A 14298-nucleotide genomic window follows, 5' to 3' on the forward strand; every position below is an offset into this window, starting at 1 on the left:
ATTTTAGCCTTGCTAGGGACTCGGCTGCTGCAATCTAATAAAGTCAGCCTGAAGCAAGGGCAACCACCCTGGCCTGAGGGCCTGGGCCTGGATTCCTGTCCCAGCTCTGTGTGGCCTCAGGCAAGGCTCTGTTCTTCCAAAAGCCTGTTTTCTCCCCTGTAACCTGGGGTTGGGGTGTTAGGTGGTACAGCTCAACTACCTGGAAGGGACTAAGGAACAGCCTCCTAGAGAATTTTGGGAAGTACTGGGAAGGTTCCATTCAAGGAGGGCTAATAGGAAAATGTCTGTGGAATGAATCAAGAGATCAACCTTTCCCTCATAAAAGGCCAGGGGCAGTGTTATGTTCATCCAACATGTATTAAATTAATAATAATTAAGATGATAGGGGTGCCTGGGTGGCTCAGTCAGTTAAGCATCCAACCTCGGCTCAGGTCAGGATCTCAAGGTCTGGGAGTTGGAACTCCGCATTCGAGCCCCGCATCAAGTTCCGTGCTGACCGCCCAGAGCCAGGAGCCTGCTTTGAATTCTGTGTCTCACTCTTTCTCTGCCCCTCCCCTGCTCACGCTCTGTCTGTCAAAATAGTAAACATCCAAAAATTGTTTTAAAATAATTAAAATGATAGACACCATGAATTGAGCCCATGTGACGTCCTGGGCCCTGGCCTTGTCACTTTATAGGCATTACTTCATCTGTTCTTCACTGTATCCTCGGTGGGAGGTACTATTAGTGTCCTCATTTTCCATGAAAACTGAGGCCTTGTGTCTAAGTGCCTATGGAGCAAGTGAATGAACAAGCATCGCTTCTCCCAAAGGCAGTGGGAGTGGAACGGCATTTACGGGAGTCTAGGAAGAGTCCTGAAGCCCAGACTCGGAGAAGCAGTCATTCGCCTGCTGTGGGAACAGGGTGCATCATGTGCAAAGGCTGGGGACGCAGAGCCATTCCCAGCATCTAGGCCCTCAGTCTGGGGTGGCTGCTTCTTGGGCCAGCTTCCCTCTGGTGAGGCTGCACCCACATCTATGACACAGCACAGGGTCTGTGCCACAGCAGAGGAATAAATAGGACTTGGAGGGGCACAAAGGTCTTTCGTGCTGTCCCCCGCAATGTACTGTGAGGTCCACAGAAGGCCAGCTCCAAAGATGTAGTCATTCCACAGCCTGACCCAGGCCTTGGAGTAGGAGCTGAATGAGAAAATAGAAAATATAGAGGAGAGAGAGAACAGAGTAAAGAGGATGTTGTTCTCGCAGGAGGGGGCCTCACAAGGGTATTCCTGGGATGAAGATCCAGGCCAGGGCTCCTCTCCATAGAGAGAAAAGGGAGAGGGTCAGGCTTTGTGGGGGCCCCTTGGGGACTTCTCCATATTAGATTAGGTAGAAACTCATCAGGCAAACCAGGTGCTGTAGACCTCAGGGGCTCTGGGGTTGAGTCTCTCCCTTTCCCAGGGATGTTCCTCTCAGAAGAAACCCCTCAGGGAATTCCCCCAGTGGGGTCTTGAAGGTGTGGAAGGGATCTTGGAAGATAGCCTGAGGGCTGTGCCTTTGACTTGGTCCATTTTGTCTGACCTGGGGTAAAATACACATAACAAATGTTACCACCTTAACCATTTCTGGGTATAAAGTAGTGTTAAGGATATTCACATTGTTGTGCAACTGATTTCCAGAACTTTTTCATCTTGCAAAACTGAAACTCTACACTCATTAAACAACAATGCCAAAATGGATGAATTGTGTAGTATGTGAATGGTATCTCAATAATGATGATTTTTTTAAAAAATAATTTTTAAGCCATACTCCCCATTGTGACACTGTATCTATTTTGAGACCCAATTCAAATGTCACTTCTTGTAAGAAGTCTTATGTCTTCCATCATTCCAACCCCAATATCCTCAAATGGAGCACAATACCCTTTGTACAAAGTACAGACCCTCCACAGTCATTCTGGCCTGGAGAGCCTCAGAGTTCTGGGTACCAGCCCCCAGGGAGCCAAGGATGGGGGGCTGGAGGCGGTGCCCTCTTGACTCAGGCTGGGAGGCCTGTGGTCCCAGCTTTTGATGATAGACTGTGTGATCTTGGGCAAAGCACTTCTCTTCTCTGGGCCTGGGGGTCCTCACCTGCCTGTAGAAGGCTCCGTGGGCCTGTCGTCCCTCTGCTTTTTTCTGCAGGGATGTGGGACAGGGCTTCACTTCCGGAGCCTCCGAGGTGGGCAAGGGAGAGATGATGGGTTTCCCTTTGACAGATGAGGACACCAAGGGCCAGGTGGGCACGGCCTACAGAATATTTCTGAGCAAGGGGATCGCTGGCCAGCTCCAAAGTCATAGGGCCCGGTACCCCAGTCTGGTAATCTCTGGCCTTCGCTTTCTGTTGCTGCAGCAGGTGGGCATCTGCTCCCCCTGTAGCAGGGAAGATGGCTGCCAAGGTATAAGGCAGAATGAGACTGAAAATCTCCCCAGTCCCCTCCCAGACCTCAGCGTCCACTCTTATTGCTGATACCTGCTGTTTACGTGGACCAGTTAGTTGTTCATCCAGGCAAACCTTCTGGGTGGAGATTTCACAGTGTAGTGTAGAGGATGAAGTTCAGAGAAATAAAGAGCTCTGGAGTCCAGGGTCCTAAGAAGGAGGCCCAGGACTGCGGGCCAGGAACTTTTGGTCAGAATGCCAAACTTCTGGGATCCCACCTGTACCTTGGATACCCTACAGTGGGGTTTGGAACAGGAGACGCCCCCCACCCCCCACTAGCAGAGCTTAGGGCCCAGAGGGGTCAAGGGAGGTCTGTCCAGCTTGCCTGGGGTGGGGTGGTAGCACCAGGCAGCACCTCCTGCTCTGGTGTTTTGCCATCCCAAGGCTGGCCCTTTAAACCCCAGACCATGATGTCACCGTAGACAGCAAGGGACGGGAGGGGGACTGCAGGCCTGAGGATGGACTGCATTTCCCAGCAGTCTTGAAGGCACCACACCTCTCCCAGCGGGCTCTGCGCTCACTGCAGATTATTAACCAGTTCAGTGCCCGTTTCCCAGTGCGTTCTGAAGTGTCCTGCCATTCTGGGGTGAGGGTGGGATTCCCATGGGGGTGGGATGGCCGGGGCACAGACGGAGGAGGCCACATCTTTGCGCCTGGTATAAGACTGGGCCTCTTTTCTGCCACCGTCCCAGCATCACCCCCGGGCTTCCCGGTGTGAACTCCTGAGTCCGGCAGTCTATGCGATCTCCCTTCCAGAACGCGGAGCCTCGCCCCAGCTGGACCCCATGCCACTCTGCTTAAGCTTTGACCTCAGGCCCCTGCTGGGGTTACCCCTTTGGTCTGGCAGCCCCCTTTAAGCGGTGCGGGGACTACATCTCCCAGCGGCCCCGGCAACATCCTGACGCAGCCCCCCCCCCTCGCTACCCAGCCCTCGGGGAGGTGCGGGCCGGGCGGGGGGAGGTGACTTGATGTCATCCTGAGCAGCTGGGCGGCGGGTGCCGGTGCGCCCAGAGCTGGGGCTCCCGCGGCGTCGCGCCCCGCTGGGTCGGGTCCCAAGACTTGAGGAGAGGTCCGCGCGCCGCCTGGGTCAGCCCGTATCGTGCCGGACGTCCGCACCCCGCGACCCGGGGCTGAGCTGGGGGCATGCTCCGGCCCCTCCGGAGCCCAAGAGAGAACCCAGGAGCGCCGCCACCCAGCGCCAGCGCCCGGAGCGGAACCTTTGCGAAGGCACCCTGATCGGCCGCCCCCTCCCCGCCCGCAGTCCCCTGTGGTCGGGGACGGAAGTCTGGGCTTCTGAGAAGTGAGTGTCCCCGCAACGGGAGGCAGATAAGGTTTGCGAGGCGAGGAAGGAGGAGCAGGGGTGGGGAAGGTTGCCAGGTTTTAGGAGGGAGGGGTGGTGTGTGATTAGGGCCCCCATTCTTGGCGAAGTCGCTGGTGGCCTGAATTAGTGGAGCAGAAGGAGACCCCATGCTGTGAGGGGCCAGAACTGAGGATGGGGTTTCCCCATTCTAGGCAGGGGCTGGAGAGGGATTGTTTTGGAGCCTGGGGCCTTTAGGTCTGGGAGAAGGGTGGCACGTGCTCCATTGGGAAGGGGCTGCACCCCTATTTAGGGTCTGGGCAGAGGTAGGAGGGAAAAGAAGCCTTGAGCAGCCCCGCACGCTGTCCTTGCTGGATGAACTGACAGTCGGCTCTCGCACTTCTTGCTGATCTCTCTGCCTTGACTTCATTTTCCAAAGAACCAGGGTGGGAACTCTACCTGGACTCTTCGGGACCCCCAAGAAGGACCTGAGACCTGAGCCATCCTCCTCTCTACTCTGCCTGCCCCCCAGGACTGGGCAGTTGCCGAAGGCCCTGGGGGGGGGCCCAGACTGTGGTTGTGTGGCCCCCCCCCCCAGGATGGGCCCAAGCTAGTCAGCCTCACCTCATTCGGCATCCTCCGGGCCCAGAGGGAACCCCAGGGGCCCTGAAGGCTTGACCCACCGCCTGGCCACCATGGAGACAAAGCTGCCTCCTGCGAGCACCCCCACCAGCCCCTCTTCCCCGGGGCTGTCGCCTGTGCCCCCACCCGACAAGGTGGATGGCTTCTCCCGCCGGTCCCTCCGCAGGGCCCGGCCCCGGCGCTCCCACAGCTCCTCTCAGTTCCGCTATCAGAGCAACCAGCAAGAGCTCACTCCACTGCCCCTGCTCAAAGGTGAGCCCTGCGGCTGGCTGCCAGGGTGCCCGCGTCCCGGAGCCGGCAAGCGCCGCAGCCCCGGGTAGTGAGAGGCAGCTGGCTGCTGTGATCAGAGGGTTTAGATGGTCCCTTCCCGGCTGGGGACTCCAGCACTGGAGATGACCCCCCGCCCCCCAGCCCTCCAGCCCTCTCTGCTGACGCATGGCCTGACTGGCCTGTCATCCTTGGGAGGTGGGGCATCTGGAAGTGGCACCACCCTGGGGGGGCAGACCAGGGCCGAGGGTGGGGCCCACAGCCTGGGTTCCAGGAGCTCCCTGCCATTGCCATGGAGGGTCCTCACCTCCGGGCCACAGCGCTCTGCTGGCTGAGCCAGAGGGCACCCTAGAGATCTTCAGCCCCCACCCTCCTTCACATCTCTGGCTCTTAGAACAGAGTGCCATCTATGACAGGGTGGCATGGTGGTTTCGGGCACCCGTGGAAAGCCCGGGCATCCTGGGTCCCTCACCTCACCTTGAATCAGGCCGTCATGCTCCGAGCCTGGGTTAGGAGGAAGAGATGCAGCTCCTTTATCCTGCAGGAATGGAGGATGGGACGGGGGCCATTTGCTCCCTGCAAAGAGTGGAGGATGGCCCACTGCATCGGGTCTGGGGGCAGGGGGAGGCCGCCCTACGGACGAGGAAGCTTTGTCCATGCCCAGAGCTGCGGTAACCCGGGGCGCAGGCTCAGCCCCCTCCCTCCTCCCCAGATGTGCCAGCCTCTGAGCTGCACGAGCTGTTGAGCCGGAAGCTGGCCCAGTGCGGGGTGATGTTTGACTTCTTGGACTGTGTGGCTGACCTGAAGGGGAAGGAGGTGAAGCGGGCAGCGCTCAATGAGCTGGTGGAGTGCGTGGGGAGCACCCGGGGGGTCCTCATTGAGCCTGTCTACCCCGACATCATCCGCATGGTAAGTGCCTGCCTGGCACCCGGCCTCTGGGGGGAGGGCTTGGGGGACATGGAACCCTACTGACCTGCCTGTGCTCCCCTTCTTCTGCAAAGAATAACCCCACGCTCTTTGGCTTAGTTTCAAGGCCTGCATCTTCCTCCCCTCCGCTCCCCGCAGCACTGCTGCACCTGGCCAGGGTGGGTCCCTCGGTGCGTCCTGGGCCTGTCCCACCCTGCACTTTTGCTCCTGCTCTCCTGAGGCCTGGCGTGCACTCCCGTCGTGTCGCTCAGTGCCATGGCCTAGCTCAGGTGCGGCCTCTTCTCAGTGAAGAGAAGCTTCTCCGTGTCCAAGCTGGCCGCCTCTTTTCTGCTGACTAGAATGTCCATAGACTTTATTGCTTAACGTCTTGTCATCCCCGATGGACTCTGGGACTCGATAGAGGGCAGGGATGTGACTTGTTTACTCCTGGGTCCCCAGCCCCCGACCCAGGGCCTCTATATGTTCAGGTGATGACTGCTGAGGAGTGAATTGCTTGCTGGGGCAGGTGCGGAGGCTCGTTAGAACTTTGGATAAGGGACCTCCTGGCTTTGCCTCCAAGGGCTCTTCCTAAAAGAACCCTGATCCTGCCCTTCAGATCTCAGTGAATATCTTCCGGACCCTGCCACCTAGTGAGAACCCTGAATTTGATCCTGAGGAGGATGAGCCCAACCTTGAGCCTTCCTGGCCACATCTGCAGGTATGGGGGCTGGGGAGGGCAGGGAGCGGAGTTTCAGTAGAAGAGAGATGGTCTCCTAGACCGACGGGGGGGGGGGGGGAGGAGGGAGGCTGTTCCTGAACTCACCTTTTTGTGTGTCCCCTCTCTCAGCTGGTATATGAGTTTTTCCTGCGTTTCTTGGAGAGCCCAGACTTCCAACCCTCTGTGGCCAAGAGATACGTGGATCAAAAGTTTGTCCTGATGGTGAAGTGGGGAGCCCAGGCCGGGTGGTGCCATGGGACAGGGGCAAGCTCTCTGAGGGGTGTGGGGGATAGGATGGAAGCAGCCTGGGCTTGGCCTCTCCCCTGACCCCTGACCCTGGGTCCCCTAGCTCCTGGAGTTATTTGATAGTGAGGACCCCCGGGAGCGTGAGTACCTCAAGACCATCCTCCACCGGGTCTATGGCAAGTTCCTGGGGCTCCGGGCCTACATCCGCAAACAGTGCAGCCACATCTTCCTCCGGTGGGTGCCTGCCGCCTCCCCCGCTGAGACCTGGGGAGGGAGGGGAGAGCTGTAGGGGAGAAGACGGAGGCAGAGGCTCCCGTGAAGTCAGCAGGGAAAGGGTATTTATTTCCATTTTACAGATGAGAAAATAGAGGCTGAGAGAGATGAAGTAGTTTGCAGGGACTACTAGATCGGTCCTGGGAGCCTAGGATCCAGATCTTTTGATCTTTATTGTGCTGGACCTTAAAGACCCAAAGGAAGAGATTCTTTCTGCAAATGTGTATTGAGCAACAATGCCCACTGGGCATCAGGGACCCCACCCCCCACCCCCAAAGGGCCTGGACAAGGGTAGGAAGAGTTGAGATTGGCTTTGAAGCTGAGTGGCCTGTTTTGAGTTCCGGTTCACATGTTTGGGTGAATGTGGGCAAATTATTTAAGTTCTCTCATCTTTAAAATGGGAATGACAGCTACGCTAAACCCGGGACAGTCATCGAGATGAAACAAGGCAATGCCTCCAAAGCACACAGTATACAGCTCTTTGACCGACCGAGGCTGAAACACTTCTCTTACTGTTATTAGCTACAGCGTAGGTGAGACATGACCCCTGTCTTCCAGGAGCTCGTATATTTCAGTAATAATCCTGCTTATTAACTTTGGAGCAGGTGTCGTCAAACTGCTGAGCCTCGATTTTTTTTATCTGTATAATGGATCTAATAAGCCCTCTCTCTCAGGATAATCTTGAGAAGTATATAGCATAGACTGGATGCTCTTAGTGTCTGTCATTCTTTTGGTTGAAAGGCCTGAAGAGCGAAGGATGCAGGCTGGGTGGCTGCTGACTGGATGGGGTGAGGGGAGCAGAAAATGAGAATTAGGGCCCGGGGGAGAAAGAGAAGAGTTGGAATCCTTCGTAGAAGAGAGGATTGAGCACCAGTGGCTGGGCTGAGGAGGGTGATTCAGCTGCGGGCGTGGATCTCGGGGTGGGGGGGCTAGTTTGGGGTGTTGGGAAGGGAGCTCAGCCTCCGGGTGAGGGGAGAGTTGGATTCGTGTGCAGGGCGGGGCGGCAGGCAGGGTGGTGGAGGGGGGCTGGGCCTGCTCCGGTTGCTCTGAGCCCTTCTGCATCCTGTTCTTCCTCTTGCAGCTTCATCTATGAACTCGAGCACTTCAATGGTGTGGCTGAGCTGCTGGAGATCTTAGGAAGGTGATTCTCTCTGGGCCTCAGCTGGAGCATCAAGATGCTGGGAGGAAAAGACTGAGGCCCGGTCTTCTGAGCCCTCCTCTCTTCTGCCCCCACCTCAGCATCATCAATGGCTTTGCGCTGCCCCTGAAGACTGAACACAAGCAGTTCCTGGTCCGGGTCCTGATTCCCCTGCACTCTGTCAAGTCCCTGTCTGTCTTTCACGCCCAGGTAAGGCCCGGGCCTGGCCCTGTCACAGCAGAGAGACCCTGACGCAGGCAGGGCAGCCCTCCGGTCATCCGGGGCGGCCCAGCACTCTGCTCGAGCCACACTGAGTCACGAACTCATGGGATCCTCCGTTGCCTTCTTGGTCGTTGCTAATTCTGTTCCATCTACCTTCGAGAATTTCCGTGGCACTTTAAGGCTGATCTCAGACATCAGCTCTGTGAAGCGTTCTCAGCCCCTTCCCTCCTGACCTGCCCTAGGCAGGATTCAGCTCTTCTCTTTCCGGAGTCCCACGGATTGTGATATAGATTTCAATTGTGGAAACTTTTGTAAAAATTTCTAAGGCCTGGTCTGCTGCCCATTCCTCCTGGGGGAACATGACGGTGCCCGGCACACCCTAGGTGGGCAGTCAGTAAATGTCAGGTAATGAGAGGGTAGACACGGTCAGGGGGCGAGCATGTGGCACCCTGTCGTGGTGCCCTCCTGACCTCAGCCCTCCTTCTCTCCACCCCTCCCTGCACCCCCCTCAGCTGGCATACTGTGTGGTGCAGTTCCTGGAGAAGGATGCCACCTTGACAGAGCACGTGAGTACCTCTGGGGGGAAAGGCAGCCCCCGCCCCCCGCAGGTCTGACTCCTTTCTGCCTCAACTCCCACAGGTGATCCGGGGGCTGCTCAAGTACTGGCCCAAAACCTGTACCCAGAAGGAGGTATGGAGAAGGGCTTTGCTGTCCACCAGAGTTGGGGGGGGGGGGCGGGTCAGGAGGGCTCAGTTTCTGGAGGGCGGTCAAACGTGTGTGGGGGGAGATGGGAACTGCTGTGTCCTGTGTCCCCACCTCCAGGTGATGTTTCTGGGGGAGATGGAAGAGATTCTTGACGTCATTGAGCCTTCCCAGTTTGTGAAGATCCAGGAGCCCCTCTTCAAGCAGGTGGCCCGCTGTGTGTCTAGCCCCCATTTCCAGGTACGGGGTTTGAGCAGGTAAGAGTGGGAGCCAGGGTCTGGACAGGGAGGGCTGGCCAGTCGACCTGACACAGCTCCCTGCGCCCTCAGTTTCTCCTCTGGACCCTCCAGGCTCTGATAATGGGGAGATGCTGGACTTAAGGTCGGGAGACCTAGGGCCAGGCCTCAGATATACTCCCGATGGGCTAAGGGGTCGCGGGCGATCGCTTTGCCACTTGAATCTGATGAAGCTTCTGCGTCTGTGAAGTGGACCTCAGTGCTCTCCTCACAAGGTGGTGGTGAGGTCTGAAGACTGTAGTGCAAACGTATTTCACAAACTGCAGTGTGTTCCAGAATGGGTGGTTAGCCTGCTCCCGCTTCGTAGTGGCTTTTGATTTCATCAGCCCCACTGCGGGGCACAGCCAGGCGGTCCCACTTCTCAGGCCATAACTGCTGTTTCCCTGCATGTGTGTGCAGACGCTGTCCCATTCTTATGAGCCTTAATCTGGTGGAAGTCAGTTCTTCTTGTGGTGACTCTGGGACTTAAGTTCATTAAACACCTCATTCGATGGTTACAGCAGCCCTGGGCACGGGAAGATAGCTATTATATGAGCCCCATTTTACAGATGAGAAAACTGAGGCCGAGAGGCTAAATGCCTCACTCTAGGTCCTATGTCCAGTGTGGGGGGGTGCTAGGATTCAGTCCTGAGCGTTGGACTCCAGACCCAGTGCTCTTTTCTCTTCACCGCATTGCCTCCTTCAGCGGGTCTGATGAGCTGAGGATTGGGAGTGTGGAGGGCAGAGCTCCCGGGGTTTTGAGGTGGGGGTGGATACCGGGCCCTCGCACACACAGGGAAGCCATTACCAGGTGCCCACTCCGCCCCCTTGCTGCCCCCAGGTTGCAGAGCGGGCTCTGTATTTCTGGAACAACGAGTATATCCTGAGCCTCATTGAGGACAACTGTCACACTGTGCTGCCTGCTGTGTTTGGGACCCTCTACCAAGTCTCTAAGGAACACTGGAATCAGTGAGTGCCCAGGCCTCGACCTACCCACAGAAGCCGGGGCCGAGGTCGGCCAGTGCACATGTGGGGTGACTCCTAGCTGGAGCGGGCCGGGGATGGTAGAAGGGGCAGGGGGAGAGCAGCGCCTGCGGTGTTCAGAGCTGCGTGCTGTGTCTGGGACAGGCAGGGTCCTAGAGAGGGAGGTGGCGCCTAACGGAAGTTGTTTTCCTCTCCTCACCCCCCTCCCTGGACCCTGCGAAGAACCATCGTATCTCTGATCTACAATGTGCTCAAGACATTCATGGAGATGAATGGAAAGCTGTTTGATGAGCTCACAGCCTCCTACAAGCTAGAAAAGCAGCAGTGAGTGTCGGGCTGGGCATGGGGCTGGGGGGCGGGGGGCATGGGGGTGGGAGCGGGGAAAAGCAGGAAGGAACAAGCTCCTCGTGGTCAGAGGGGGCCTAAGAGGACGGCCCCACGCCCTATGTGATCAGATGTTTAGTGTCCCTGCGTTCCTGCCAAGTGCCGGGCCATCCACGCCCAGCTCCCCACTGCGTCCTCCGGTCGTTCTCCCAAGGTCCTCCAGGTGTGGAGCTCCGCCCCCTTCAGCTCCGGGGGCCAGCCTCCCAATGGCCTCTGCCCTAACTGGAAGGTTCCCGTACAGCCCCCGTACAGTGGGGTGGTGGTGAGGGAAGCTGGAGTGTACCGGCCCCGGTAGGGGAGCTGCCTCACCCTCTCTCCCCAGGGAGCAGCAGAAGGCCCGGGAGCGTCAGGAGCTATGGCAAGGCCTGGAGGAGCTACGGCTACGCCGGTTACAGGGGACCCAAGGGGCCAAAGAGGCCCCCCTCCAGCGGCTTGCGCCCCAGGTGGCCGCCAGTGGGGGTCAGAGCTAGAGATCCCCTAGAAGGGGAGGAGCTAACTTCGGAGCTATCAGTCCCTCCATCCCCTCTCCTGCCCAGGGGCCCAGAGAGACCCACGCCTACGGCCGGCCTTGCCAGAGGGGGCTTGGAGGGCTCCCTGCCGGGCCCGGCGTGGGCGGCTGTGGCTGTGGGGAGAGGAGGAGAGGAGCTGGTGGTCCCGGCACCAGGACTCTGTGGCAGGCGTCGGCCAGGGCAGGCCTCGGCCAGGGCAGTCCTGGCCAGGAAGCTGCCATTAGGGACTACGGCTGCCCCGCGCAGCTGGGCTCCACTCTGCAGGCAGGTCCCCACCCTGGCTCGTGCCCAGAGCAAGGACACTCAGCCCCTCGCCTGCCCCGCCTCGTGCCAGCACGAGGTCCTTCCTCACCCCACCATGGGATCCATGGTCTATTTATTCTCCCCAGCTCACCCCCCACACAGACGCTGTCCTGGGCCTGGGGCATCTTCTTTCCCTCCCCTCCCTCACCCTGGACTTCCTTGTCCCCTTTTTATTTATTGGGCAGGGGGAGGGGTGAGGGCACAGGCAGAAAAGATTCCCCGTGTCCTAGGGTTGGGGGGGGTGTCACAGTTACCACGGTCTGTCCCCCTTCCCCTGCCTGGGGGTAGACTTAATAAAGAGAGAAACTTGAGAATTGCTTGCTTTATTTAGGGGTAGGGACAAAGAGGGGAGTGAAATGATGACAGACTGGTCAGGAGGCCAGGCAGAGGCAGGGCAGAGGCAGAAACTCCTGTCTTCCCAGGAGGTGACAATCACAGAATCTTAAGAGGGTTGGAGCTGGTGTCCTCCGTGAGGCTCGGGATATGACGGGATATACTCCAGCTCAAACCCTCTGACCAAGGGGGAGGAGGAGGGGAGAGGAGGGGCTAGTAGCGCGAGAGGCGACACATGTCACACTGGCAGGCCCTGGCCGTGAAGATCTCCAGCTCCTCCCTCCGGTCGCCCCCACACTGCAGCTGCACCTTCACCTGTGGAAGAGGGGGGGTCCATGTTCCATTCGCCTTGCTGGGGCCCTCTTGATGCCCATCCCCCGGCCTCTCCCCACCCCCAGCGAGCCGCTGCTGGGCCAGGCCCTCTCACCTTCTTCAGGCCACTGATGGTGCAGCACTGAGAGACAGAGGTGACGTTATGTCGATAGCCACTGGCCACCAGCACAGAGTGCCGGGATGGGAAGGCGCTGGACTCGCAGTGGCCCACACAAGCCTGTGCCACACGGGAGCCCTGGCAGGTGCCTTGGCGGTCACTTCGCACTGTCACGTTGAAGGCTAGAAGGAGACAGGCGAGTGGCAGACAGAGCCCCCGCGGAGCCTCGCCCAGCTCCCGCCGCCGGAACCGCAGTGTGGGCCACTGAGGGTGCTGCGTGCCCCTCGGTCCAGTCCGCTAGCTCTTTGCTCCCACCCAGCTTTCCGCTCCCAGGGTTACTCACGGTGCAAGTGGCAGCCTGGGATGGCCACCTGCCGCCCCCAGCCTTCGGTGACTGCCAGGGCCAGCAGGCAGAGGAGCAGCACTTGGGGGGTTGCCATGGGTTTCTGAAACACGGCGGGTAGATAGCGGCCTCTAGATCAGCGTGCGGGTGGGAGAGGGGCTCTTTACCGTGAGCCTCCGGGTGAGCGAGCCAGGGTTAGGCTGCTCTTTCTGCCTGGGGCGAGGCAGGCCTGTGAGTGGGGCCCTCTCCCCTGTAGCTAGCTGGCTTTGGGGGCATGTGTCCACCCGTGTCTCTGGCTGGGCGAGTGTGAGCGGCTGTCAGCCCATTGCAGTGATTCTCCTCTGGAATCCCTTCTACCATCAGGGGCACAAACCTCTGCCCCCTCTGCAGCCCCCAGCCCCCGCCCCAGCCCCTCCTGCCTCAGGCCGCTTACCACGTCCAAGGCCCAGGGACTGAGTGGCTTGTGAGTGGGCTCCTCAGGTCTTCAGTTGGTCTCCAGACAGGGCTGGCTCTCCGGACTTTTATTCGCCAGCCTTCTGGAGCCACGCCCTCTCGGGGATCAGCTTTCACGCCTGCCTCCCTGCCCGAGGCCTCAGAGCAAATCCCACCTGGGAAATCCAGCTCTTCTCTGAGGTGTGGTCCTCAGAGAGTGGCTTCTGCTGCTTTCTGCTGTCTGAGGTCCAGGGCTGGGGGAAGGGAGATGCTGGAAAAGAGCCCACGAGCTGGTGGAGTGGGCAGCTGGTATGCATCTGGGGAGAGAAGGCTCAAGACTGGGCTGAGCTGCGGGCTGAGGGTTCTCTTTGCTGTGTGGCCGTGGACAGGACATTCCCCTGTTCAGGGATTTGCCACCCCAACCTTAAAGCTGCTAAACTCCTCCCAGGTTGTCCCTCAGCTAGTGCAGAGGAAAGGGATGGGAGGAGATTTTTATGGACAAGGGAAATGAATGACACCAGTAAGGGCCTCCTGAGATATGCTTGGTGGCAGAGTTAGAGGAATGGAGAGTCCCAAGTCCATCTTTAGAGCTTCACTTTCACTGTCAGGTGGATGACTTCTCATCCCTGGGGTCAGCCACAGAGTGGGGCTCCCCCTAGTACCTGGCATAACAGGGTCCTGACTCCTGGAACAGTCTGGAGCTGTCAACCCCAGCAAATCCCATTGTTTAGTCCAGCTCTGGCTCTGGTTTTATAGGTAAAGCAGCTAAATCTTCGAGAAGGAAAGCTACTAAAGGTCACACGGCTAGTTAATGTCAAGCCAAATCTGCTATCCATACATGGTGCTAACTTACACTTGGGGCAAGAGTGTGGCAAGTTGGAAAAGACCCCTAGTTAGCAGTGCTGCAGGACATCAGAAAGACGCCTATGGTGATTTGGTGGCCGTCAGCACCCCAGGGCCACCGTCTCACTGATTTGCTCAGAAAGGCAGAGACAGCCACGCAGACTGCCATGGCTTGAAGGTGCTTGATTGAGAGCGCACTGAATCCCGCCCCTTCATTGTTCAGATGAGAAAATCAGAACCAGAGAGGAAAGTGACTTTGCCAAGGCTTCGCTGTAAGCTGCTCGGAGTGAGAACGGCACTCAGATCTCCGGCTTCCGGAGCTGTGCCTTCCGCAGCTTTGTCAAGCAGGCCATGTTTGGGACTGTAGCGCAAAGGCTGTGAAACCAACTTGTCCTTGATCCTCCAGTTCCACTTCGGGCCCCCTCCCCTCAGGACCTGGGCCTGTCCACAGCGCCCACCTCTTCTCCCCAACAAGGGGGCTCCAAGGCACCTACTGGGCGTTCCAGCCCCAATGCTGCCATTCATCATGGGAGCCTTTCAGCAGCTGATGGACCATCAGCTCTGTTTAAAGACTAGAGTAACAGGGACTCATTACTTC

General features: G+C 58.3%; 2 protein-coding genes across 3 annotated transcripts; one reads left to right on the plus strand and one right to left on the minus strand.

The window, feature by feature from the left end:
• The first annotated feature begins 3134 nt into the window (after positions 1-3134).
• On the plus strand, positions 3135-11630 carry PPP2R5B (protein phosphatase 2 regulatory subunit B'beta). The gene is made up of 14 exons (XM_039244827.1): positions 3135-3753; positions 4190-4644; positions 5372-5568; positions 6182-6283; positions 6413-6505; positions 6633-6763; positions 7884-7943; positions 8042-8150; positions 8675-8728; positions 8802-8852; positions 8985-9104; positions 9981-10108; positions 10346-10447; positions 10830-11630. The coding sequence occupies exons 2-14, from the start codon at positions 4446-4448 to the stop codon at positions 10975-10977; spliced, it is 1494 nt and encodes a 497-aa protein (XP_039100758.1). The 5' UTR covers positions 3135-3753; positions 4190-4445; the 3' UTR covers positions 10978-11630.
• Positions 11627-13280, minus strand: GPHA2 (glycoprotein hormone subunit alpha 2). 2 transcript variants are annotated; one of them, XM_039244829.1, is made up of 4 exons: positions 12859-13280; positions 12426-12554; positions 12080-12264; positions 11627-11967 (listed from the first exon to the last, which is right to left on the minus strand). In XM_039244829.1, the coding sequence occupies exons 2-4, from the start codon at positions 12520-12522 to the stop codon at positions 11866-11868; spliced, it is 384 nt and encodes a 127-aa protein (XP_039100760.1). In that variant the 5' UTR covers positions 12523-12554; positions 12859-13280; the 3' UTR covers positions 11627-11865. The 2 variants fall into 2 exon arrangements, with proteins under 2 accessions (XP_039100760.1, XP_039100759.1); XM_039244828.1 differs by having other exon boundaries at positions 12426-12528; positions 12859-13279.
• Between the last annotated feature and the right edge of the window lie 1018 nt (positions 13281-14298).

Source organism: Hyaena hyaena, unplaced genomic scaffold, assembly GCF_003009895.1.
Source record: "Hyaena hyaena isolate Hyena2069 unplaced genomic scaffold, ASM300989v1 scaffold_248, whole genome shotgun sequence".
Classification (NCBI taxonomy): domain Eukaryota; kingdom Metazoa; phylum Chordata; class Mammalia; order Carnivora; family Hyaenidae; genus Hyaena; species Hyaena hyaena.

Bases quoted from the DNA above. Each gene is read 5' to 3' on its own strand.
- PPP2R5B (XM_039244827.1), top strand. From the start codon at position 4,446: ATGGAGACAAAGCTGCCTCCTGCGAGCACCCCCACCAGCCCCTCTTCC. The intron at 8,853-8,984 runs GTATGGAGAAGG...CCCCACCTCCAG, and splicing joins AAACCTGTACCCAGAAGGAG to GTGATGTTTCTGGGGGAGAT. The intron at 10,448-10,829 runs GTGAGTGTCGGG...CTCTCTCCCCAG, and splicing joins TACAAGCTAGAAAAGCAGCA to GGAGCAGCAGAAGGCCCGGG.
- GPHA2 (XM_039244829.1), bottom strand. From the start codon at position 12,522: ATGGCAACCCCCCAAGTGCTGCTCCTCTGCCTGCTGGCCCTGGCAGTC. The intron at 12,265-12,425 runs GTGAGTAACCCT...GTCTCCTTCTAG, and splicing joins CCCAGGCTGCCACTTGCACC to CCTTCAACGTGACAGTGCGA. The intron at 11,968-12,079 runs GTGAGAGGGCCT...CCTCTTCCACAG, and splicing joins CCATCAGTGGCCTGAAGAAG to GTGAAGGTGCAGCTGCAGTG.